General features: G+C 31.3%; 3 protein-coding genes across 4 annotated transcripts in view; 1 reads left to right on the forward strand and 2 right to left on the reverse strand.

Annotated features, from left to right (window-relative positions):
• LOC129918142 (uncharacterized) overlaps window positions 1-7,229 on the forward strand; it is a 61,453-nt gene extending 54,224 nt beyond the window's left edge. The window contains exons 2-4 of one of the 2 annotated variants that reach the window (XM_055998513.1): window positions 4,471-4,741; window positions 4,818-4,971; window positions 6,588-7,229. In XM_055998513.1, the coding sequence (XP_055854488.1) occupies window positions 4,510-4,741; window positions 4,818-4,971; window positions 6,588-7,107 (906 nt within the window). In that variant the 5' untranslated portion in view covers window positions 4,471-4,509 and the 3' untranslated portion in view covers window positions 7,108-7,229. Of the gene's footprint in view, window positions 1-4,061; window positions 4,742-4,817; window positions 4,972-6,587 lie in introns of those variants that run through there. The other variant, XM_055998512.1, reaches the window with a different exon arrangement.
• Window positions 7,230-9,929: 2,700 nt separating this feature from the next.
• Window positions 9,930-12,563, reverse strand: LOC129918140 (uncharacterized). The gene is made up of 3 exons (XM_055998509.1): window positions 11,406-12,563; window positions 11,192-11,342; window positions 9,930-10,611 (listed from the first exon to the last, which is right to left on the reverse strand). Exons 1-3 carry the CDS (start codon window positions 11,659-11,661, stop codon window positions 10,080-10,082), a joined length of 939 nt encoding a protein of 312 aa, XP_055854484.1. The 5' UTR covers window positions 11,662-12,563; the 3' UTR covers window positions 9,930-10,079.
• A 4,013-nt stretch (window positions 12,564-16,576) lies between these two features.
• Window positions 16,577-27,557, reverse strand: LOC129918147 (insulin-like). The gene is made up of 3 exons (XM_055998521.1): window positions 27,534-27,557; window positions 17,242-17,437; window positions 16,577-17,166 (listed from the first exon to the last, which is right to left on the reverse strand). Exons 1-3 carry the CDS (start codon window positions 27,537-27,539, stop codon window positions 16,994-16,996), a joined length of 375 nt encoding a protein of 124 aa, XP_055854496.1. The 5' UTR covers window positions 27,540-27,557; the 3' UTR covers window positions 16,577-16,993.
• Window positions 27,558-27,750: the final 193 nt, after the last annotated feature.

The raw sequence follows: 27,750 nt of genomic DNA on the forward strand, positions 1-27,750 counted from the left end.
TCATGTCGCTACACTGAGGGAAAAAACAACTTATAATCAACGAAAACCACGTTGATTCAACTATTTTTCGGAATGATTTTGCGTTGAAGACGAAAATTTTAAAATCAAAGTAGAACATCGTTAGTTGGAAGTGGTTAAATTCCTTCGACCCATATAAATCTCCCGGAGAAGATGGAATCTTTCCAGCACTCCTTCAGAAAGGAAATGAGTTAATTACACCTATGCTAATAAACATATTTAGAACAAGCTACGCATGGGGTTACTTACCAACAAGCTGGAAAGAAGTAACGGTCAAATTCATTCCTAAATCAGGACGAAGACCAACTGACCAAGCTAAATCCTTCAGACCAATTAGTCTTACCTCATTCTTCCTGAAAACAATGGAAAAGATACTAGACAGGCATATCAGGGACGGGCCATTGAAAACAACACCTCTTCACAACAACCAATATGCCTACCAGCCAGGAAAATCAACCACGCTTGCTCTTCAGGAATTAACAATGCGGATTGATAAATCCCTTAACGACAAAGAGACTGCAATAGGTTGCTTCCTAGACATTGAGGGTGCTTTCGATAACACTGATTATGCTCAAATACAACGCTGCATCCTCAGCACAGGGGTAGATCCTACCACATGCAGATGGATTCAACATATGCTCAGTCACAGAAAAATTAATGCCACATTGGGCAATGACAAAATCAGAATCACAGCTGCAAAAGGATGCCCTCAAGGCGGGGTTCTCTCCCCACTTCTGTGGTCCATTGTAGTTAATGAACTGATTGTCATACTTAGCAATGCTGGATTTTATGTTCAGGGCTATGCTGACGACATTGTGATCCTCATTAAAGGTAAATTCGAAGACACGATCTCGAATCTTCTACAAAGAGCACTCAATATAGTCGCAAACTGGTGCCTAAAAGTTGGACTTAATGTCAACCCTAAAAAAAGTACCATAGTCGCCTTCACCAGAAAAAGAAATAAACACAAACTTATAAAGCCTACTCTTTTCGGTGAAGCGATAGAATTCTCAAAGGAAGTTAAATATCTAGGGATTACCCTAGACGAAAAACTCAACTGGAACTCTCATATACAGAAAACCATTGACAAAGCCAGGACTGCCTTATGGACCAGCAAATGTCTAACTGGTAAAAACTGGGGTGCCAACCCCAAAATCTCTCGCTGGCTCTATACAGCCATTGCCAGACCAATTATAACATACGCTGCACCGGTCTGGTGGCATAAAACAAAACAAAAAACAGTACAAGCCAAGCTCAATAAACTACAAAGACTAGCTTGTATAAATATTACAGGAGCAATGAGAACAGCCCCCACAGCAGCGTTAGAAGTTATCACAGATCTACCACCACTCCATCTCCTACTAAAGAAAGAAGCCATGGTCAACGGCTACAGGCTCATCGCAGAAGATAACTCTAATTCCAAGATAATCCACTCTGATATTCTCACTGAATTAAATAGGGAAGAATTACTTAAAATATGTCTAGTAGACAATTGTCTCCCAAGATACAACTTCACCCAAAACTATAAGGTCACATTCCCCTCACGACATGAATGGGAACAGAACAGACCCATCTTCAATAGCGAGTCTCATGTATGGTACACAGATGGCTCCAAAACAAATGAAGGTGTTGGGGCCGGAGTATTCGGAATGAACACCAAAACTTATCTGCACCAGAGCATGGACAGCTTCAATTCCGTATTCCAAGCAGAGATATTCGCAATTGAACTCTGCCTCAGAGAAAACTTAAACAGAGCTGTAATAAACAAAAAAATTTATATTCTCTCTGACAGCAAGGCGGCACTCCAAGCTCTTAGGAGCAATGAAGTCACCTTAAAGCTGGTATGGGACTGTATACAACTTCTACACCAGCTTGCCAGTACAAACAGAGTTCAACTCATTTGGATACCTGGTCACAGCGGTCACGTTGGGAATGAAATAGCAGACACACTAGCCAGAAAAGGTTCCGCATCTACATTCATGATGCCAAGACCATTCTGTGGCATACCAACAAGCACTGCAAAACATTACATTAATAAATGGCTAAGAGATATGGCTAATCATTACTGGACGCATACGGAAGGTAACAGACAAGCCAAAAAATTTATACCAAACATCTCCCACGCCAGAACGAAACAACTCCTCACACTCACCAGGAGTCAGATTCGCATAACCACAGGCTTCCTTACTGGACACTGCTCAGTAAAAAAACATCTCAAGACCATGGGCATCACACAAGACGATACCTGCAGAATGTGTAACGAAGACGAAGAAACAGCAGAACACATATTGTGTCACTGTAATTGCTTAATCAATACACGTCGACGTCACCTCGGAGGGTATTATCTCGAAGCGGAAAACATTGCCGCTAGTTCACCCAAAAACATACTAAGTTTTCTAAACTCAGGATTTCTACGTGAACTCTAAAAAGAGGACATCACAATAGGCCCATCAGAGGCCGCAGTGATAAGGCGAATTATTCCCACCTCTCACCCTAATCTTAATCTTAATCTTAGTTGGAAGTGGTTCACCGTTATAAAACATCTTTAAATCAAAGTTGTTTCAACTTTTAAAAAAACCATCAATTTATTAAAAAAAAAAAAGGGCAGCCGCTGGGGATCGAACCTACAACTCTTGGGTTACTAGGCGAATGCTTTACCACCGTGATATCTCACTGTTGAAAATTAGAGTGATAAAATTCAACAAAAGCTAAAGTTCGACAAAATTAAAAAAAATTTCTTACGTTGTTTCAATTTTATTTTGAAGAATTTTCATGTTAATTTTTTCAACATTAAATCAAGGTTGAACATTTTACATTTTACGTTGCGTTTTTCCCTCAGTGTATACAGGGGAGGCTATATAGGTCATATATACACTCAAAAAAACTATTTAATAACTTTTTTTCATTTTTAATGGGGATATTACTCCCTCCCGTAAAGGACGGGAGATATATCACTCCCTCCGTCTTTAAAAAAAATGCATTTTATAGTCCCATAGCCCCTCCCTCCATTGGACTATTTAAATAGTCACAAATAACAATTTTATTTATATGTAGTTAAAATTGAATATTTGAATAGTAGTTGATTTGGAAAATACATACATACTTCGATTGACTATTAAAAAAGGTCACAAATAACTATTTTTAACTATTTAAAATAGTTATCCCAAACTATGAAAATATTTTAAAAAAAGTTAGAAATTACTATTTTTTTCTCTGAGTGTACATATGAAGTGACATCCACTTTCCTTTCGCCACGTCTCTGACATCACCCACTTGAATATTTATAGCCTACGAAAGGACTTTCATGTAGGTGTACCTACGTGTTATTTGTATCAAGTGACATTGAATTCTCATTTCTCTATTGTCCTCTGTTCGTCCATAAAACGCTCAGTTGTTGACGCGTCTGCCAGCCAAATATGACCTTATCATAAAGTAGCTGATCTCATCAGCCTGTGAGTTCTTATCAGTAGCTTGCGAAAAAGCACAGCGACTGAATCAGCAGGTGGCACCGATTAGGTGTGATTCGGTTGTAGAGGTTAAGTTAGGAAGCAGACAAATAGATAGGAAATTATGCTTTCTATCTTCTGAATTCACTTCCAAGAATACAATAATTATTTCACCTTTAAACAGGGTTGCGATAAAACCTAATAAAATGGTTAGAATCACTTGGGGTTTAAACTGAAAAAAAGATTCACCCTACACGAATACATGAGCCGTGAGGTGTGATTAAGTTACCTTCCTCATTTTTTTCTACTACACTTTTTTTCAGCGACCTGTTCGCCAAACCAATGCTTTTTTCAAGTCGACCAAACAAAAAAATATAAACCACACTCACTGCTGAGATAATATCCTCTCTGTTTCCATTTGCACCCCTATTACAATACACCCTCTATCATACCTCACAAGTCACAAACCTAACCAACCCACGTACAAAACATTTCATCTCTTATAATATAACTGTATATTATTTTATAACCATGCTGCCTGCAAGTCAGACAAATTGAACTCAGCGCGGCGTTGGTTACTGCACGAATACATTCACACACACTTCTACGTGTTTCATATCGTTACAGTGAAAAAATCGATTTTTTTTCCTGTGTGTGTATGGTAGGTGGAAGCTCGAGCTCGGTGGCGTGTAGGTTTCACCCCTCTTCAGCATACGCCGCGTGTTTTTTTACTCAGAATTTTAAGCATGTCATGCCAGAGACGAGGTATGCTTTTGTTGTTATTTTCGAAGCGAGAGTTGAGACCGACAATTCAGCGCAGCAGCGGTCGGTGGTTGGTGCGATGCGCTGGCGTTTCTACTCAGGTCGTGTGGCGTATTATTGCCGCCAGAGAATGGATTCAGTCAGTTTTAGCAATTCTCTTTGCCACTCAGTTGTGTTTGAAACTCAGTCGAATGTGTGTTTTTCGCTTGCGTATTTGAAGAATTGGTTGTTTTTTTTTTTATAGGTTTGCGTCAATTTTGTGCTTATAAAGTGAATTGAAAAAATGATGATGATAAACGACGAAGGATATGAAGAGATTCCAATTCAGTATGAAAATACGAAATGCGTTGATCCGTTTATTTTGATAGCTGAGGTGAAAAAACATCCAGTTTTATACAACAAACAGTCAGAGGATTATGACAACAGTCAGACAAAAGACCAGGTTTGGGAGTTGATACACGCTGTGCTCTTTCCCAACTATGAAGAGTTGAGCGAAGAGATAAGGGAAACTATAAGTAAGCTGACATTACAAAATATCATTTCACTCACTGAGAAATTATTATAACGCAATATATTTTACCTAATAAACAGAAGTTACTGTTCGCAAACGTTGGAAGTCATTGCGTGATGCCTTGGTCAAAGATCACCGTTTACGAGGTGAGGATCCAGCTTATGCACGAAAAAAGATGAGTCAAGCGGTGAAAGAGATGCAGTTTTTAACTCCTTTTATAAAATATCCACCACGGTAAGCTAAACCACATTCCATTTTGATATATTAATATTTATTGATCATTTGGTTAAAGTTTTCCAAAGAAAATCCTGAGCAAAAACTTTTCCTCCATTTGTAATGATCTATTTCTCTTTATTTGAAATTGTTCTTCTCTTTTGTAAGCAACTTTATAGAATTGCCTTATGTTCTCAAATTACCTTACTCATTAAAACATTTCAAAAACGCGTAGATAGAAGAGTAGATACGTTTTTCAGCATGTTCTAAATTTTCATTCGAAATCAAAATAATGTATTTTGTGTTTTATGTTTGTTGCTTAGAGTGACTACCAAAATAGATACAGGTCAACAAAGTCGAAGCATGCAACAAGAACTGACTTCTGAACTTTTTTGTTAGTTACCTTAAAGAATCGGACAGAGATACACAAAGGAGATGGGAAACTTTTGTACGTTTTACCCCCCAAAACCCATTTGTTTATTTCGCGTTGTTGTAATTTCTTTTGAATTCGTGAATAAATGTGAAAAATACACACAGTGTAACCACAGTGTTTTCACGAATACTTAGCCAAAAGCGTTCGATTTTTCAAGCATTGTCAAAACATGACAATTTGGCGACCAGTGTCAGCTACCGTAATTCTTAATTGTTTAAATTACCGACGAAAAACGCACAAACAACTATTTACCATTTTTCGAGACGAAACACGAAGGAAATTTGTTATTTTTCAATTTATAATTTTTTCAATTGACATTTTATAAATTAAAACAAAAACAAATTTCCTGTTTACTGCGATTGAAATACACATAAAAATTAAAGGTCGGCCTGACAGATTGGTGCCCATTTTTTGACAAACAAATTTTGACATTTTTCGGAATATATTACCTTATTATGTGTACTGTCCTTTGGGTATCTCTGGAATCGGACCTAGGACATAAAATACTTAAAAATTGTGTAGTTTGGGTGATTATTTTAAGTGGTATGTAGGTGGTAGCAGAGATGCACTTTTTCATGACATTGATTCTCTTGGTTCTTGGAAGCTGTGTCAATTCTTCAAATGAGGCAGTACGAAGTACGTAGTACCCCTGAAAAAAAATCTTTTTTTTTTTTTTATCGTTACTGTCAGCTCTTCCCGTGTATCGTAAATGAGTTATTGAAATTTTATCGAAAACGGCTCTAACGATTTTATTTGAAATTTGAAGACAGATATTTCTTGTCATAGAAGTATAAAATGTAAAAAAAAAATTCAAAAAGTTTTTGAAAAAAAAAATTTTAAATGGAATTTTTTTACTTTTATTTTTTTTTTCAAAATTGAACGAAAATCTTTAATTTCCAATAGTTATTTAAGATATAGATACTTTGAACTACAAGAGAAAGTCGTGCATTTTATTTTATTCACGATAGACCCCAATGAAAACTATCTCGTTCACAAATAAATTAGTTTTAAGGATTTTTTTGAGTTGAATATTATGGGAGCTCAAAAACATTTGAAAACCATTTATTTGTGATTATAACAACTATTTTAATTGATCTCTAGAAAATTTAAACAGCTAAAAGTATGAAGTTTTTAAATAACCTGAAAAATCAAATAACTTGAAAATAGATAATTTATTTTTTTTTTCTTAATACTACTTTTTCAGAAAACACAACGATTACATTGATGGCAACCATTCACCAGATTTTTGTAAGCTCATGAATGAAACAACTATTGATTTAACATTCCCAGAAGATTCATATGTTGACGATGAAAATATTGTTACAAATGAAGCACTCTATCCATCGGTTCATCTGACCACATCCGAAGCTGAATCTGAAGATGTTGGTCAATGGAAGGATGGATTTTCTGTTTCAGCAACAGATGCATATAATCAAGCAACACTGAAATATACAATACGAGAAGTTGAAGAATCCGAATTGAAAGAAGAAGAATATAAAATAGTCGAACAAGTTACAAATGTTCAAAAGAGAAAACGCACAGACTCTGAAGATGATTTGCACTCGAAATTAAATGAATTAATAGATCGCTGTAATGAAGAATCTCAGGACGAAGATCGAATGTTTTTGCTGTCATTGTTGTCTGATTTTAAAAGAGTACCAGTTCATAGGAAACTTAAAGTGAAGTCGGCATTTGTTACAGCTCTGTATGAAGCTTTAGACTGAAAAGCATGATGTGTTGTTAATTTTAAGCATTTATGGGTATTAAAGTCGAACCAAAAAGATATATTTAATAGCAAGCCTAAGACAGTTCTCAAAGATCAATATATGTACGTATAATAAATTAATAATAAAGTATTTATTTTAATAGAGTAATAAATATCAAATATATTTGTGTTTTATTCTTTGCAATTTGAAATAAACTTTTTAAGAAAAATCTTTAATAAACAAATTAAAAAAAGAAAGATTAAAAGCTTTAAACAAAAAGTTAAAATAAAACTTTATAAGAGAAAAAAAAGAGAGAATTCTGAAATCTAGTTTAGTCCTTATTAATATACATATAGATCGAAACTTCTACTTCTTAATTTATATGCAAAGAAGTAATGTCGAATTCCAAACAACCAAAAATTGGATCTGCAGTCGACTTGCAATCGCTACTTTTTCCTTAAATGAATTCCGATGAAAAATTCGCTTCTTTTTCCCGAAGAATAGATCCTTTTTAAGTCTCTTTTTTGAGACGGATCTACACTGATCTCTGCACACACTACAAATTTGAAAAATGCAAAACTTCAAACCAAACTAAAATTTTGTAAAGAAATGGTATATTCTTTTGTTTTTCATCGGTCACTTGAACACACATACACTCACAAAAAGAGATCGCTACCTTTTTTATTTCCTGAACAGTCAAAAAGTATCGACTTTAGTAGCGACTGCAAGTGGAAAGGAATTCGACATAAGTTACATATTTGTAAAGTTTATACTTTTATAGTAAATGCGCCCAGAAGTATGCTACTTTTTTCAGATGATGCCACATAACTTTCTGTCAAGTATAACATAAGGGTGAGATTCTCTATGGCGAAAGCGAGCAATTATTGTTTATGTATATGAGAGCGGTATGCGTTATTTTAATACTTTGACAAACTATAATCTAAAATTTTAACAAAAAAAAAAAAGATTACTATGGATCGAAATTTGTATTGTTTTCTCTAGGATGCCACAGTCAGAATTGAAATGGGACTACAACAAAATATCTGTAAAATCGTTTCGCCCAGTTTAATCTTCCGAAGTAACAAAAATACAGTTGAATTTAGAACCTTCTCCTTATTTTGAGGTCGATTAAATAGAAAATGATCTGTTTTCACGCAAAATTCAATTCATTTTTGTTTTTCATCATTGTAATTAGTTTTTTTTTTTTTTTTAAATTGCATCTGTGTATCTTGTTCTTTTTAATTTAGTTTGACTCATTATATTATACTCTGAATTAAGAAAACGATCGTATATTTTTCAGATTAGATTGAACGAAATAGAAAAGAAATGAAACAATTTTGTAAATTTTAAGGAACAAGAAAAAATTAAAGTAAATATGTTTTTAAGAGTAAATTTATAGATTTTTCAAAACAGAGGCGTTAAAATAGTCATTAAATAAAAATTAAAAAAAAGTAAGTTTGGTTTTTAAAAAATCAATTATTTAAGAACGGTTCGTGGAAATTTCAATTTTGTCTCTGCAAAACAAAAGCATTAAATTAACCATTAGTTGAAAATTTAACAAAGTTTTAATACAACACATTTTTTCCAAAAATCGATTCTTTCAACAACAAAAAATGTTCCACATACGCCACAGTGACCCTATTTCAAAAATCGATTGTTTTAAACCGGCTTAATGGATTTACTTGAAATTTTGGTTTTGCGTGTTAATTAGTAGTTTCTTTAAAACAAATGTGTTAAAGTAGTCACTATACTAAAATTAAAGAAAAACACATTTTCTTTCTTTAAATTTTGTTTTAAAGTTAAGATCGGTATTGTCTTCAAAACAAAAGCGTAAAGGTAAATATAAGTGGAAAATTTAACAAAGTTTTCATACAACACATTTGATTTATTAAAAAAAATATTTTTATTCAAAAATCGAAATTTTGGTTTTTACGAGTAAGTGTAAATTAGTATTTTCTTTAAAACAAATGTGTTAAAGCAGCCACTATACTGGAATTAAAAAAAATCAATTTAATGATATTTTCGACAAAATTAAACATTGATTTTCAAAAATCAATTGTTCAAAAAAATTTTGTTATTAATAAATTGAGATGTAACCATTAGCTGAAAATTTAACAAAGTTTTCATGCAACACATTTTTTTCAATAATTGATTGTTTTAAAACGGCTTACTGGATTTACTGGAAATTTTGTTTTTAAGTGTAAATTATTGTTTTTTTTTTTAAACAAATGTATGAAAGTAGCCAATACACAAAAACTAAAGAAAAACAGATTTTATGATTATTTTCAACAAAATTTAAGTTTGATTTTCAAATACTAATTGTCTAAAAACGGTTCGTGTAAATTTTTTTTTAAATAAGATGGGTATTATCTTCAAAACAAAAGCATTAAAGTAACCATTAGTTAAAAATGTAATTAAGTTTTCATACAACACATTTTTTTTCAAATATCGATTCTTTCAGAAACAAAAAAATGTTCCACATACGCCACAGTGACCTTAATAAAAAATAGTCACTTATTGATGGACAAAATTTAGAGACTATTTTAATGTGATTGAAATACCACCATTTATATTGTTCGCACATATGTATCACAAATGAGCCTGAGTTTTTCTTTTTCAAAGTTAAAAAAAAAATATTTTACTTGTGTAAATACAAATATATTTTGAATACATTCAAGTTTGATTCTTTTTATTTAGAGTAGTTGGTGAAAATAAATACAACTTCTTTTAACAATATAATACATTTACTTAAATCTAATATTTAAAAGGTCAAAGAAAAAACTTTGCACGTGTCCACTTAAAACAATTTTGAGAAACTTATTAGGTATGATATCCAATTTTCTTGAAAAGATTGATTTACAAACAGTGATAGACTGAAGTGGACATGATTCGTTTTTCCCCTAGACCCCTAATTTTTCTTTGAAAAGAGATCTTTACTTAATCATATTATTATTAAGAATTAAATTTCTATTTATGTAAGTTACTAATTCTCAGTTTAAGGCTTCAAAAAGTGCTGTCACAAGAGCCGACTTAACTTTAAGTTTCTTCTGAGATGGTACTCTCTTCAAGTCACACAAAAGAGACAACAAAAACATTCTATCTTCATCCTTGTATTCGTCATTGTACCGATCTATTAATTCATTTAGCTTTGAGTTCAAATCTTCTTCAGAATTTGAACGTTTTCTTTTTTGAATTTTTGTAATTGTGATTTCATCGAATGCTGCTGGTTTGAATTCATTCATTTCTGAATCTTGAACTTCACAAATTGTATAGTTTAATGGTGATGTTTCAGGATTAGTGTATTCTTCTGCAGTTGAGGAATTAAGTTCTTCTCTCCATTCAACTTCTTCTTTATCACCTTCGGATGTTTTAAGATGCACTGACGGATAGAAGGCTTCATTTCTGACCATTATATCATTTGAATCTTCTGTATCTTCTTGAGATGTCAAATCAATTGTATCTCCATTTAAAAGATGGCTAAAGTTGGGGGAATGGTTTATGTCGGTGCTGTAAGAATGTATTCTGAAACATGGAAAGCAAATAAATACATTAAAACCATTAACAACGCAAGAAAATAGTTCTTTTTAAAGGTAAGGTAATTTGTACTGATTAAAAGTAAAACATTTATGATATTCTTGATGGGGAGTGGTTTATATCGATGCTGTAAGAATGTATTCTAAATCATGGAAAGCAAGTGAATACATCAAAACATAAACAACGCAGGAAAGTAGTTCTTTTTGAAGGTAAAGTAAATTGTACTGAATAAAAGTTCAAAATGTATGTTTTTTTTATGAGGAATGGTTTATATCGGTGCTGCAGGAATGAATTCTAAAACATGGAAAGGAAGTAAGTACAGTAAAACATAAACAACGCAGGAAAATAGTTCTCTTTGAAGGTAAAGTTAATTGTACTGAATAAAATGTATGTTTTTCTTGATTAAACCTATGCTTAGTTTGGTACTAATTGTACGTCATTGTAGATTTTAAACGTGTTCTGTTTCATTATAACTTAGTGAGATTAAAGATTCGGAAAAGTTTTAAATATAGATATTCAATGTATAAAGTACCTATATTTTCTCCATAAAAGTAATAGGTAAACTTACCGCGGACTTTGTATGTAAGGAAGCAAAAACTGCATTTCTTCCACCATTGGGCTCATCTTTTTCCTTTTGTAATCTGTATTTTCACATCGTAACCGGTGATCTTTGACCAAAGCATCTCTTAACGACTTCCAACGTTTGCGAACTGTTTTTTCTGTCAAGACAAAACCATAATAAAAAAGCTCTAAATAATAGTAAACAAATAATTCCAACTTACTTATAACTCCTTTCGTCTCTTCACTCAACTCTTCATAATTTGGAAAGATCACAGAATGTATTTGCTCCCAAACCTTCTCTTTAATAGGATTGCTAGAATAATCAGTCAATTGTTTATTGTACAAAACTTGGTGTTTTTTAACCTCAGCGATTAACGTAAACGGTTCAACAGATGCCGTTTTATCGTGTTGACACGTTTCATATTCATGTTTGACTGTGTAATTAGCTTTAATTTGTTCAAATTCTCCAAAAAACATTATAAAATAATTTCTAAGCTTAACAAATATTGTTATCAATGAATTTAGAAATTTCAAAGTTTTGCAATAACTAAAAAACACACTCGGCTTGCTTTCAAGTTTCAAAGACAACTAAACTGCTGATATTAGAGTGAATCATTCTTGGCGCGGCAATAATACGCCACAGACTTGAAACGCCAGCTACCGCATCGCCATAGGTCTCTCTGGTTCACAACACGAACATAGCAACAAAGGCAAAAAGCAGTAGCGTGATAGTGCCTGGCATTGGCATGGTGTACTGAGTTAAACACGCGGCGCGTACTTGGGAGGGGGTGAAAACGACACGCCAAGCGTGTAATTTTTCTACACACATACAGTAGAAAATCGATTTTTTTTTCTGTGTACCGATTAAGAGTACTTGGGAGTGTGTGTGTTGGACGTTGACGTGAATCGAAAATTGTCGCAACTTGTGAATTTTTTCACTTTGCATCAACTATAGTTATGTAGGTAATATATTGTTTATACATATGCGGTAGAGCGGTCTACTTCGTGTGACATACCATGTGTACATAGAAGAAGCTAATAGAATAAGTTAAATACAAACTTTAATACACGATTTTTTGCTAGTAGATACATATGTGGGTAGGTAACTTGTCAGTAACTGTAGGGTGGAATAAGGGTGCAAGTAGAAACGGAGGGGATGTTTCAGCACTTGTGTATATCGTGCTTGCGTGACTTGACGCAGATGCAAGTGAGGAGATTAACAAAATAAAGTAGGTAAAGGGTGAGCTGGTCAAGCTATACTGCGGTTGAATTTACTCTACATTACCTTTAATTTGTTCTATTTGTCATGAGTTTAATAGCAACAGTTGTAAGTGTTTGGCGAGAAATCAAAATAACTATGCATCATGGTAATTCCTTAAATAAGTATTTCTAATTGGTTATTTAACCACCTAAAAGGTAAGGATTAATAAACTTAAGAAATTCTCATTACACAGGACAACAAGGGGTTGATTTTATTACCTAAGTTTCATAAATTTTGCCGAAGGATTTTTGGGTGCTGAACTCGAATCCGAAGTCAAACATTTTCTATCAGCTCGCTTTTTCGAGATATTTGCGTTACAAGATCTCAATAGTAGATTTTTTGCTATTTTTCTAGCATTTCCGTAGTTTACAGTGGTTTCGTTTTAGGAACAAATGAATGCTTTTCTAAATGAATTCGAATCCAAAATCAGATCGCGTTTTGCAGATATTCTTAATAATCGATTTTCTGCTATGTACATTTTAAGAATTTTCCTAGCTTACAGTGGTTTTGTTTCAGGAACAAACTAATATTTTTCTACATAAATATTTTTAGTTGCATGTAAAATGGTAGAAACTTGAGAAAGGTCTTTATTTTTTGATTTTTTGTAATTACGTTTAAAAAATGTTAGTATATTTTTCAGTTGATCAGATATTAATTTTTAAAGGTGTTCTTTTTGTCTTCCCCATGGTAATTTTTACTTTGAGGTCCTTGAGAATTCTGTTTTATTAATTTATTCTTATCAAGAAATTAGAATAAGTAACTAACGAGTTTATTAGACAACTCATTAATTTTATGATATGTAATTGGGAAAAACTCCATCAGGCAAAATAAAAAAAAAATGTTTAGTTTATTGTTTGATTTTCACTAGATGCTCTAGAAAAAATTACCCCCACCCCTATCCGTTTTCCGTTGACTATCGTGTTAACCGATTCTATCCCTGTTCAAATTTTTCCGATATTGTCTTAATTCTGTTAGATTTAATGATGTTGTTAAAATTGGTTTTACGTCATACTCCGAAGGCAGTATTATTCTCGCAACATATTTTTTTGATTACAAAATACATTATTAGTGCTCCTTAATTTTGAAGCCCTGCTTAAGTCTGTTTTTCATCTATTCGGATATTTTCTTATGATTAAAAAAAAAAAATCTGGGTTATTTGTGTTTTGTCTTCAAAAACTTAACTTCGTTCAACTTTTGCTAAGCTTATTGATTTAGTTTATCTCAAATGAATTTAGAATTAGTGCTTTTGACTATTTGCATGTGAATTTGTACCTATTGATATTTATTGTTTACAAAATAATTTAATTTTGTTCAAGTCTCATATTAATTTAATTCAAAGTTTCACAAATAAAAAAAAACACGTATACGCCACAGTGATCTACAAAAAACAAACAAATAAAAACACAATACTTTTACAAAGTTTGAACTAAGTGAAGATCGAATTATTTCCTAAAAAAGTACCTAACTTGATATGTACAAAATGTAGATACTACAAAAATTCTGCATAACCTAAAACCAAAAATCAAAATTCTGGCGGGGTCAAAATTCTGCTTTCAAAATTCTGCTTTACAAAATTCTGCTTTTCAAAATTCTGTTTTTCAAAATTCTGTTTTTCAAAATTCTGCTTTTCATAATTCTGGTTTTCAGAATTCTGCAAAAAATAAAAAAGGGTTTGGAAAATGTTAAAAAGCGCGCGCTTTTAAACATTTTCCAAACCCTTTTTTAATTTTTTGCAGAATTCTGTAAAATCATCTTTTTGAAAAATTAACTGCTTATTTGATTACCTACTTACCTACATAATTTGTCATTTTTTAAATGCGAATTAATTTTTGTTTTATAAATGAATAAATTTGAAAATATGTATTAAGAAAAGGTTTTTAATATTAAACATTTCCGAAAATAACTAAAAATTTATTAATTTATCAAATAAAGATGAATATTCAAAAATTTGAATAAGAAAAGGAATATACAACATCGGTTCCAATTAGTATACATATTTTATTTGAAAGAAAGTCAGTATATGCATTTCATTTGCGACACTTAAATAAAAAAGGAAAGTACCAATGTTGAATTACATTAATGAGGTGTATTTTTCTTTAGCCAGCGCATATGCTATAACAAAAAAAAAAAAACAGAATTAGCAGAATTTTTTTGTTCAAATATAATGCTGGCAGAATTTTGAAAAGCAGAATTTTAAAAAGCTGAATTTTGAAAAACAGAATAGAAAAAAAGCAGAATTTTGAAAAACAGAATTCTCGCTGAAAAAGCAGAATTTTGAAAAGCAGAATTTTGAAGCCAGAATTTTGACCCGATCCCGATGTCGCACGTAGAACAAAATTCTGTGCCAGAAAATTTCAATGATGAAAATTCGCGATGGGTCCTAACATGTGTCTAAGAATTAAATTGTTTAGCAACATTTTAAAATTCTTTCATATAAGAAGTAGAAAAGAGAGGGTTGATTTTTATAGACGAAACGAATTGAATGGGAGAGAGCGAGATAGTATTTAAATGTTGATGCCAACAAGGAAAAGAAAAAAAAAAAAATACATTTCGCTTCGAGTTATGAATTATTTTTTTTTTCTCAATTTATTCACAGAAACTGATATTAGATTAAAATAATAATTTAAATAGAAACAGTTTTAGCTATATGTGACAAGTATTAGAACAAAATTGTGTGAAAATGAATTTCAACCCTCAAAGTGTCAACCCTCAAATTGTCAACCCTCCAAATCATAACAACGAAGAAATCCTTTGCAATATTTCAAAAAGTTCTTATAATGAGTTTGGTCCTTCTTATTACATACATTTTAGTCACAAAATCGAAAAAGAATTTCGAAAAAAAATGTACCGACGATTTTGAAGACCTTAACTTTCGGTATTAAAAAACTTTTTGACCAATGTTAAAAATTGATTACCTCACCGAAAAAAAAAAAATTGATAATAACAGCTGCTATCAAATTAACATTTTTCAGTGACAAAAGTCGTCCAACAATTAAAATATCAATTATGATATTTTATCATATCATTTTGACATTTTTTAATTTCAGGTGGAGTAGTGAAAATTTCACTTTGACAATTAAAATGTCAATGTTGACTAGATTTTACGTTTTAGTTTAATATAATGAAACCTATTTCTTTCCTTTTCATTTTTATTATTTTTATTATTTCAAGAATTTTCTTTCTTTTTTCAAAACATTACTGAAAGGGAATATACTTTACAAAATAATGGTGATATTATTTTTTCTATTATAGGTGATATAATTGTTTTGTTATTTTCTCCCAAACTATGTGAAGTAAAATCTTAGTGCCGATCAAATTTTCTCAGTAAATCATACATTTTACTTCGAAAAAACACAAAGCGCCTTTAAATTAGTACACATTAAGAATTTTGTATTTAATATTTTTCAATAATTTGGAATGAGAAATTGATATGAAAAAATGATAATAAAATATCAAAAAATATTTCCAAAATGTGACATTTAAATATCATCCTGATAATAAAAATGTTGTTTTAACATTTTAAATATCATAAAACACATTTTATAGAGCATTTTTGGCTGATATTTAAAAAATGTTAATTTGATATTTAAAAAATGTTAAATTGATATTGGTTTTTTTTTTTTAAAGAGAATATAGGCTTTCTAGAAAAAAATAATAATACTCCGCGAACTTTTATCCTCCTTGTAAAACGGCTTTTGTAGTCATACAATTAAAAAACTTCATTTAACCTCTGGTTCTAGTAAAAAATGAAAATTTAACATACCTTGTAATCTTATAAGTATGAATTAGATGTTTATATAAAGCTGTATTTAAACCTTTTTTTTTACCTACTTAAATGCGAGGGCTGAGACAAATTTCGTTTTCTTAAAATACATAATTGCATCGTTTAAAATTTTTATAATTCGAATATTTACACAAACTGCTTTTGTTTTCTTTGTTTTGTTTAATGAAATAAAAGACAAAGTATTTAAAAATATGTAATGCATAAAACTACATTAATATATTTATTCCTACTAATTTCATATTTATGTATTTTTTCTTTAAATAAAAATGTTAATCTAAGACACGTTAACAACATATTTTATTTTATATAAAACGCTACTTCTTAATGCGAATATTAAATATAGTCAAAAATATATTAATAAAGTATCTAAACGAGTATTGTACATAATGAATTATTAAAAAAAAAAAAAACAGAGATTTTAATCGCGTTCCTTAACTTATATTTGACCTAGACAAAATTATAGTTTGGCCTGTAATTGAGCTTTTACCGATAATAAACATAAATACATAATTAAAATTATACAACAAGCCAAGTTATGGAAAGTGTGAAAGAGATTTTTTATATTCATAAGATAATTGAAAAAAAAATTAAAAAAAAAAAAAAAAAAAAACAAAAAACGAAAAGAGGTGGGAACAGTACAAGAGAGGAATAAAAAATACAAATCACAAAATTATTTTATAGGACATGCTTTTCTTTTTAGTTTTGCTTAGGGTATAGAGTTATATCACATAGGCTTTCTTATGATAGTTATAGTTCCTATTCATCTAATCATTTGCACAGTACATTTTGAGCTCCGAGTAGCCACATGGACGACGGCAGCATTCGTGTATCGAACCATTGCCATTTAATGGTTGAAAAAAATCTTCTGGAATAAGTTTTCTTAGAAACGCAGACTCACGGTACATTCTTGTGGATAATGGGCCACCAATTGCTTCAGCTAGAAAAAAATAAAGATGTTTAATATACTTATTTTAGTTTTTTTTTTCAATCTAAAAAGTTGATAGGCACTTACGAAATTTTTTTGAAAACGAATAAAATTTGCCCCCACAAATTAGTTGTAACGCATCCGATAAAGAACTGCTGCAATATATTTTAAATTCTATATTTTTATGATGGTCATTACATGAATACATTGGAAATCCACTAAATGTTGAGACAATGGTAGCAAAGACCAAAAAGATATTAAGGGTCGCCAAAGAATAGTACATCTGAAACAAAAGAAGAAAAAACAATGATTAATTCAATGAAAAATAAGATGTACTTAAAATTTGAATTATAAATTTAAGTAAAGTAAAATAATATTATTAATATTAAATTGAAAAAAAATTATTTTAACTAAATCTTAAATCAAATGTCACAATATTGCATCCATATTGCAAACATATTGAAAAAAAAATTTTAAGTTCCATTGTAAACTATTTTTTTTTTAATAAAAATTGAATCTGTTCAATGGAAAAGGTAAGCTGATATTAGTTACATTTAAATTCCTATATCTTCAATTTTTCAGATCACTGCGATACCAAGAAGTTCTTCCAAATCATGTTTAGCTGTTTTACACTGACAATTTTTATAATAAATATAAATTTTTATAAAAAAAACAGGAGTACAAATATTGCGGGGTATACGCACTTATGCATTCGGGATAGTTTAAAAATTCTCTCAAAATAATTTTTTTTGGATATTATGAACAAATTCACATTAATTTTGTACATTCTTTTTGCTCTACTCTATATATAATATTATATACATACATTTTTAAGCTTTTTTTATTCCCTGATTTTGAATTCAGTTTAAGAGCTATTCTTAAATGTCAGGTTTTCAATCTTAAATTTTAAACCATTTTCCATTAACATACTATAGCTGATGATACCCGGGTAACCGGTTACCCGGGTAGTACCCGGGTACTCGGGTAAATCGGGTAATGCCCGGGTACCCGGGTACTACCCGAGTACCCGAAACTACCCGGGTACCCGGGTACCCAACTACCCGATTACCCGACTACCCGATTACCCGGGTATAATTTGTCACTGAATTTATCGGAATTGCTTCCTACTTTTACCAAATATTTTTCCACGACTAGTAAAATGCTTTCGAAAAAGTGATAAAGATAGTAATATAATTGTTTTTATTTGTATATTCGGTTACCCGGTTACCCGGGTACCCGGGTAATTTCGCTTACCCGGGTACCCGGTTACCCGGGTAATAGCCATTTTACCCGGGTACCCGGGTACTCGGGTAATTTATTACCCGGGTACAAGCTACCCGGGTAACCGAGTACCCGGGTAGCATAATACCCGGGTCGAATCATCAGCCCTATAACATACATACAAATGATAGATTGATATTATTCAATATAAAAATCAGTTTAAAGGCATAACATAAATGTTTGGCCTCTTGTTGCCCGGAGTAATTTTTTTCTCAAAAAAATAAAAAAAAAAACTTGAAAAAACTTTAAATATTTCTTGAATGTCGCGCCAGAAAAAAATATATCCATTGCACTAGTAAATATCATTATATCAGTTAACTTTTGAGCTAGGTAATTGCTGATATATTTAATTGGGAAAGAAAGTAAAAAAATAAAGTTTAAAAGGTGGTTTCTTATTGTAACCACCGGAAAACAAAGGGTTTTAAAACAAAATTTACAGGTACTTTTTACCACATTATGGCAAATTAAACAAATTAATGTAAATCAATGGAAAAGTGTCTGAAAAATTTGGAAAAACGAACTTCAGAATTGAATATGAATATGTCTACATCGATATTTATATATTTATCATAAAAATTTACATATCGCACGTTAAAATGATACCTAGACAAAATTGTTGCTAGATTATAGATCTTCCTTAGCATTTACCAAAATGTCTGGTATAAAGATGTTTTTTGTGGATCCATGTAACCACAATATGCACTTCTTAAAGTATGCGTTTTCAAGTTAATTTTACGGTCAGCAGTCAAAATTTAACCATTTTGAACTTAACTTTTTCGTATCCATCCAAGATAGCAATGGTCTTATGAGAAAAAAAATAATTTTTGTTATTTACGATTGATGCCCTTTCAAGCCAGGTCTAATTTAAGTTGGTGCTGAATTTTTCTTCATATATTTTTGGTCATACTCATTTGAATAAAAACAGATGAATTTGATAACGACACTGCTGCTCTCTAGCGGCGAGTTTTACAGGTAGAGTCACCCCTTTAGTACGAATGTAGAGCTTGACATTGCGAACTCGAATTCGAATATCGCAATTTGTGACACTATCATTCTCAACGTGCGATATGTAGCAAATATTGTTTATGATTCCGGTGACAATGAGTTTATTATTCATTGCTAAAATAATCCCAAATAAATACCTTCAGAATGCAGAAAAACAAAAAAATACATAAATAACTTTCTTCAGATTGGTTTTGTTTTTGTATACTTCTTCAAAAAATTATAAAGATTGTCATGATTATGAATTCGTAGTTATTAACAAAGTAGCTTTTTTTCAAAAAAAAAAAAAAAAAAAAAAAAAACAATAATGGAGGTTGCAGTGTAGTAAAATTTATTTGCAATAGAGCTTACTAACCTAGATTCTGCATTTATATATACATATGTACATATTGAAAGCTTGAGAATGACTCGGAAGCCGGATGTTAATGGCTTGCAAAGTATGTTTCAGACTCCAAATGTGCCCAGTGTCCTTTCATTATTTTGGATGTCAATCAAATATCTTAAATATGTTGAGCACCACTTTGATATTATCCAAAGTTGTTTAACTTAAAAACCCCGATATCACTTGAAAGTTGCAGGAAGTCATTCATTTGAAAAATAATTACCCTTTAGGAAGAGACACCATTTAATTCTCTTGTGGGCACTTCGTTTGTTCTAATAAATCATTAATGTTTTTCTACTCGTTATAGGTTTTTTCGTAAGTATGTTACACATTCTTTTTCTTGAAAGATTTTTCTAAACTTTTGCAGTTTTGCACCCCTTCTGAGACTTCAAATAGCTATAAACCTAAGTGTATCAATGAAGAGGGTGGATTAATAGATGTATCTTTATGACTTGTGCATTGGATCTATCGTTTCTTCCCATTGTTACGCACGTGTCAGGCGACTCCCATAACAAACATCCCTCGGATGTATTGGGAACACGGCGGTGTTTTTAGTATTGATTTGTTTTTGTGTTGCTAATAAAAACAAAATATAATTTACTATTGAGCTTCAAAAAAGATGATTTCCAAACTACATATACATATACCTTAACTTGAAAATGAAAAAAATGTATGAACCAATTTTTGTTAAACATTTAAAGTTAAAATAATAAAATTGAAAAAGCTAAGATTCTAAAGTTTCACGAAATAGGTAAAAACAATTTGGATCTTATCAAAAAGTCAAGATGGAGTTTCAAATGATTTTATCAGGATGTTTATTTTTTTTTTCACACGCCCTTATCACATAACATTAAATTTAGCTTGACTTCCAAGTTCATTTGCCTCTTATTTTCGAGGTTAATTTGTTATTAAGAGAAAAAAGATAACACCAAATAGATAGTTTCCCACAACAGTTTAATGTTATTTTTAAATTCCTTCTGTCTGATCTCGAATAAAAATATTTTGCTGAAGTTTAAATTTAAATAAAAACACCAACACCCTCCGTAAACAAACAAATAACAAAAACAAAAATCAGAAAGTCATTATCATCGATGCATGCTACATAGATAAACGAGTATTGTATATGGGGTGGATGCAGAAAAAAATTCCAATCAAGAGATTAAAAAAAGAATAACAAAAAGTTATTTTTAAACTTTTTTTTTATATTAAATCATAATATAAATAAATACACATATGTTTTGTGGTTGGTTAATGGTTGGCCTATATGATAACGCAGCGTTAGCGACGAAAACAAAACTTCGAGGCGCATTTCGAAATTAATAATTTTCAACAAGTCTGCTTTAAAGTGCGATTAAAAAAATTGTTGTTTATTGTCATTATACTTAAAATAGGTCTTAATACTTGGGGTTGGGGTTTTTGTTTATTTGTGGTTTTTTTTAGAAAATATTTCATGGTCGATATTCATATGTTGGAGGATGAAAAAGCGGAAATTTGTAAAAAGATTTATGAATGATAAATGAAAGCTTTCAAACTTATGTATGTCGGATTTTGAGAATTATTCATGTATAATGGTTCTAGGGTCAAATTAAAAAAAAAAACAATAAACATAAGTCTTTCAATTGGATAAACCCTCACCCCCCCCCCCCCCCAGCACCCTCTCTGCTCAAACTATTAAAAAAACTGTAGGGTTTTGGACTAATTCTTCCCTTCCCTATTTCTGACGTTAATTTCGTTTTTCGTCAGAGGCAACTAAGGGATAAATAACATCTAGGCAGAGTGAGCCTTGCGACAATAACATTTTAGAGATTTTCATAAAGCGTACATATTTTGGGGTTAGGCTCGGAAATTTTTTAGCATTATAGAAGTAGGTACTTGATACTGATAAACACACTTCCCCGTCGGACAGTAGGTACATCTGCCTAGCGATTATCACTTCAAAGATCACTTCAAAAAATTAGTAGACAATTTGAGAGTCGTAAATTTTAACGTTGGGATTAAGGAACAGTTGAAGCTTTTAACTGGATTGAAAAGATATAAGATATTTTCGTTTTTTAGGGTTTTTATGGTATTTGTTGTATTTTATAATGGCAGGTGAGTTTAGAGTTGATAACATGTAACGTTCAAAGACTGAGAATACTCTTTTTAATATTCCCCGCTCATTTACAGACTTTCTATCGGCCGATAGTTTAATCGGGTTAGATTCCTAGTGTACGCACAGGCAGCCGACTAAAAAGTCGGGTCGGTATGAAATATTTTAGTTTGAAGGCAATTGTTTAGCAAAACAAAATTTATTTTTCAATCAAACAGATACTGATTAATGGCGTTTTCGATTTGGCAGTCCGGAAGCGTCCGGAATCATTCTGAAAGCGTTTTATTCGTACAAAACTGACAGTTTTGTGTGAATAAAATTTTTTCAGAATGATTCCGGACGCTTCCGGACTGCCAATCGAAAACGCCATAAGAGAACGACTAGCACACTCAGCTTTTTAAAATAATTTCTAGATTCACATCTCCGCTCTTTCAATGTGAATCTTAAACAGAGTTGTTCCTCTACGTCTCGACTTTAATTGCCATTAAAACGTAAACAAATGGTCTAGAATGTAAAATATTCTGGAGGTCAAAAAACCTTCTGAGTCTTTCGGATGCTACCGATTCAGAAAAGTTACTCTAAAATGATAGGAAATAGGGACATATTCGAAACTTTAACATCACTTGAATGCCGTCTTAAATTGTCTTGCCTTTGCAAATTTTATCGTTACTATTATTATAGACAGTGCTCCGAAATAGCAAATTGCACATCTTCCCTTAAAAATATTACCCTCCTCAAAATAAAAAGGTGTAAAAATTATGTTGAAAAACAATCATCTATTTGTATTCAAATACTAAATTCAACAAACCATCTGGCAGGAACATAAAAGAATAAAAAAGGACCAATATATTCTACCTGAAGAAGTTATATCAGTTAGTCTTTAAATCATTTTTTCTTGTTTCCCAATTTTTTGTGATATGTTTTCTTCTGCAACATAATAACACGTATAAAATATGGTAAACCAGGCTGAGCATGATATACCTGAGGTAATAAAAAAAAATTATTTCATAGGAAACTTTTATTTTCGAAAGAAAAACTAAGCAATTGAGTGACATTATATAGATTGCAATTTTGTTATAATTTGTTGGCCGATCAGCGTGGCCATATTTATCCCAAATATCAAACAACTATCTAAAGAATGGTTTTGATAATATTAAATAGAAAAAGGTGCTAGCGCGGCCTGATAGAAGAAATAAGGAAAGAACACCTACTAATTTAAGAAGGAATAAAGATTGACTATAGAAGTCGTAAATAACATACCAAATTAGAATTAAATAAAGAATTAACTAATAAGTGTGATGCCAAAATTTACAATTTTGCGCTAGTTGTGATAGGATTTTGCATGGTCTAATTTCTAATATATTCCCGGAATTTTTTAAGCAATATTCCAAAAATTAAAACAAATAATTATTTCAACATCTACTCCGTCAGTTAAATATTTTGCAAACTGTAAGGACTATATTTCACGCTGACCAAAAACCAAACAAAGGTGGCGGATAGGTTTTGAAGTTTAAACGAATTGAAAGTTTAAGCGAAATTTCAGTCAAATCTTTTATTATTAGGGATATTTATGCAATGGTGTAAACTCTGAGTAAAGGTGGTAACTTGGGAAATCTGATAAGTAAAATGTCAAACCCATACAACATTTTGACACCTTACCGACTTTACCACGTTTACTAGAGTTAAGACCGTTTCACAAATTGTGCGGTTAGTTCTTAAAGTCAATAATATAAAAATTTGATCGGAAAGCGGAATTTATATGTCCTCGTACTACAATATTTAGATACTAATCCCAAAAATATATAAATGTGATGTGAAAAGAGGAAAGAAGTATAGGTTATATATTTTTTTTTTTTGAATTTTAACAATACCAAAACAGGATAATAAAAAATAAAAAAAAGCAGTTATTGCGACCAAGGAGTTTTGAATTTTTTATATGATTAATTAGAATCAAAACTTTAAAATACAAAGCCCAAAAAACTAAGCCGAGTTTTAATATTCTACTTACACACTCTTTAGTGATAAACTGTGACCTATTCTTTATAAGACAAAAATTACTTTAAAAATTACCAAATAAAATTTTATTAAAGCGCTTATATGTAGGTACCTTTTTCGATGAAAGATGGGAATGACGAATGAGGGAAGATCAGTAATACCTATTCCTTCTAACCGACAAAACTTCCCAAACTTTCCACATCACAACCTAACACATACGAATACATAAATTTGTGTAATAGTGTAGATACATTTTATATTACAATTTTGGTGCAAAAATCATATGAAAGCATATGAAAGCGATCGTTGATTAAACAATGATCGTTTTTAAAACTTTTGTCTCTTTCTTTTCTTTTAAAATGAGTAAGAACGTTCTAGTCTTACGAGATCTGTCAAAGTAACAAAGTCAACATAATGGACACGTCAACTTCTATGAAAATTCGAATAACACAAAAGCGATCGGTTGTTGCATTATATATTTCTGATGAAAATATTAGATGAAAAAAGTAATATCTACTACTTCTAATCGAAAAAATATATTCTCAACTATTCACATCATTTTTAATACTTTATCAAATTTAACGGTTTTTTTTCTAATAATTACTTTCAGGTGTTAGGTCATGATAGACTAACATGCTAATTGATAAAACGATAACAATTTCGAGGGAAAGATAGAGACTTTCATTGTAAATGAGTAAGATGCAACGATACCCTCAGAACGGATCATCGTTAAATTGTTGGAACGTTCTAGTTTTACGAGATCTGTATCTGTCAAAATAACGATGTTAAATTTTAGAGAGCTGAGCTGTCACCACGTAACACTATTTTGACAGAAAAAAAACCCATACTTTCATTAGAAAAAGGAAGTGAACAAAAATAATCGAAATATGTTATCGATCTACGAGTTCACAGAGTCTTTCATTGAACTAATATTTTTTTGAATTTTATTTGGTTTATTGAGGATATATCGATTTTTAGCTTACCTCTACTGCTGATATATTTCGTTCTCCGAATGACTATTTTTCGCCAGCTATTTCCAACCGAGCCTGTGTACATAATTTGTTTTGCGTCAATAACTTGAAGTTGTATCTTTTTTTTGTCTTCCCAATTCTAGACACACAAATGCCAAAGGAATTTGTTTTTTCTAAACACAGCCACTTTTATAAATTCACATCTTTCCAATATTACAAAACAAAATTTAAAAAAAATAATTTTTTTTTCTCTACAGTGGTCTATTTTTGTTACGCGAAGCGAAAATCGTTTCGATATTTCACTGTCATTTGCAAGACATAAGAATTTTTCTCGGTTATTACAGACGTTTGCAGTGTGTAACGTCTAACCTCGAAAGACAGTATTCCACTATGATAAATAATAACAAAACCCGCAGCGATATCGTTTCATTCACATTTTACGATACTATAATTTTTTAAACAAATAAAATAAAAACATACAAAAAATCTATTAAAAGAACACTATGCTAAATATAAAAATTTGTATGTACATTCCCACGCACTTTATAACAATTTACTGCACATGACACGCTTTTCTCGATTGGATTTATTTTTATAATTTTTTTTTTTCTTTTTATAAATAAATTGTTTTGGTTTGAATTTATTTCAGAGCGACTTGTTGTTTGTTGCACAGCCAAATATCAAAAGAAACATAAAGCAGTTCGTCACATACTCAACGCATCTCACTTAAAAATTCCCACTTAGCATTTTGTTTTTGTATGATTTTTTCAACTACACCATCAGTATCAACACACACGATACACCCTGCCGCCTGCTCGATTGACAGCAGTACAATAATAGCCCGGACAGGGACAGAGGCCGTTCAGACAAAAAAAAATATATATATAAAAAAAAAAAATAGAACAAAAATCTACAAAACCAACGAAGAAATAAACCTAAATAATAATTGGTTGGTATATCCCAGGCAGGCAAGCGCAAAAAGACAGAAACGAACGATGACAATCCATCCCCATTCAAAACTGTCAGACTTACAAAAGTAGGAGTAACGAGTAAATAATAAAAAATTCTCTACTTGAAATCAGCACTCTGCTACGTAACGCTGCTGCCCAGTGCGCCGCTCGCTGGGTAGCACTCAGTCAAAAGCTGATCACTAACGTCAGGTCAACAGTTTTCTTATCAATATTTTTATATATTTTTCCAATTGTTGTTGTTGTTATTTTTTTTTTTTCGAAAATAAGAAAAGCCATTGACAACAACAACCTACACACGAACAGTGAAATACACGCGTTAGATTTAAACAGACGCCGATCTTGCATATGAATTGAAATTTGCCATTTTGACAGTTGGTTAACATTGAAATGTCAGAATTTTTACTACCATTAGTTGACCTGTCAAAATTGATCAATATTTTAAGTTCGAAAATGACTCTTACTAGTTTTAAAAAGTAGTTATGATCGGTAATAATGTACCACATGCCTACCGTTATGTACACGATCACAGATTCGTGTAATCTCTGTAAAACCATATCAATAATATATTTCGAAAACATATGAGAAAAAGGTCAACAAGTTTAAAAACAAAAATAGAACTAATCTGGTTTCTAAGGAAAGTTAAGAATGTACCAAAATTTATAATTCTTCGAGTTAGGTACCTACCCAAAAATTTCGACGATAGTTTTTTTTTTTTTTTTTTTTTAATTTTGTTTTTCAATTCTGTTGATGTATTTATTAATAAGGGAAAAAACATGTGACTTATCAGCGAGAGAGCATTTTTGACACATGGTTGATAAGTTGACAAAAGAGGTTCATTGTTTGTTGTTTAACCTCCAGACTAATAATTGTAAAAATTATTTTTAAATGAAACTTCCTTTCTGATCTCGATTTGAGTTGGGACAAAAACAAGCAAGAGTTATTTTTAGTGAATTCAATAAAATTTATTATATCTATACAGGGTGATTCTTTTTTTAAACTTTTAAGGATAGGTAAGTTTGTAGTCGAAAAAAAATTGAAAATTTTATATGATTGAGGTTTTATTTAAGAATGGAAAATAATTTTTAACCTCAGTGTAAAGTGTAATTTTCTTCAAGGGATATTAATAGCCACCAGTATAGTAGAGAATAAAAAGAAAGTTAGTAAGCAAATTCAATGAATTAATATAAGGGATCATTTAAGTTGAATTCGTCATAAGAAAATTCTCATGGACTTTAGTCGGCAAGTTGCATTTGGAATATTGTGACTTTGATTCTGTGAGACAACAGTGTTGTTGTATGAAACACATAAAAGAAAGAAGTTATAACACTATTATCAGAATACGGCTATGGATTTTTGACGTTAGGCTAGGAACATACACGCGATTCTTGTCGTGCGATTATTCAGTCGCAAAAATGGACAAGGATTTCAATGCCTGTGAATACACATGTTTCCTGCTATTAAAAATTTGAAATTTGCCTCCTCATTGATTGAAATCGTTGTGATCAAAACGAATGTGTTTCCTAGTCTAACGCAAAAAAAATGTAATGCTTTTAAAGGACTAAACTCCTAAAGAAAATTTAGTTTTTGGTAACAATAAATGCAAGAAAACTCTTCTCTTAAATTCACTTAATTTTAAGAAATCTGGATAAAAAGCACTCTAGTAAAAAAATACTTTAATTTTTACTTACTAACATAGGGTAACCAGCATCCTAAGGCGGCTTTGGGCCAAAACTAACAAGCTTCTGCAGCGAACTCTCTCTTTAGCAAGCTACTTCCAGTTTCGCACGACTTGTTGAATCCCCTCCACTCGCTTGTGCCACATAAGACGAAGACTTCCTCTACTGCGCCGTCACTTAATGGAGGAATCGAAAACATTTCGGGCCGCTAGAGAAATGTTTACAAAAG

The sequence above is a fragment of the Episyrphus balteatus genome, chromosome 4, assembly GCF_945859705.1.
Source record: "Episyrphus balteatus chromosome 4, idEpiBalt1.1, whole genome shotgun sequence".
NCBI lineage: Eukaryota > Metazoa > Arthropoda > Insecta > Diptera > Syrphidae > Episyrphus > Episyrphus balteatus.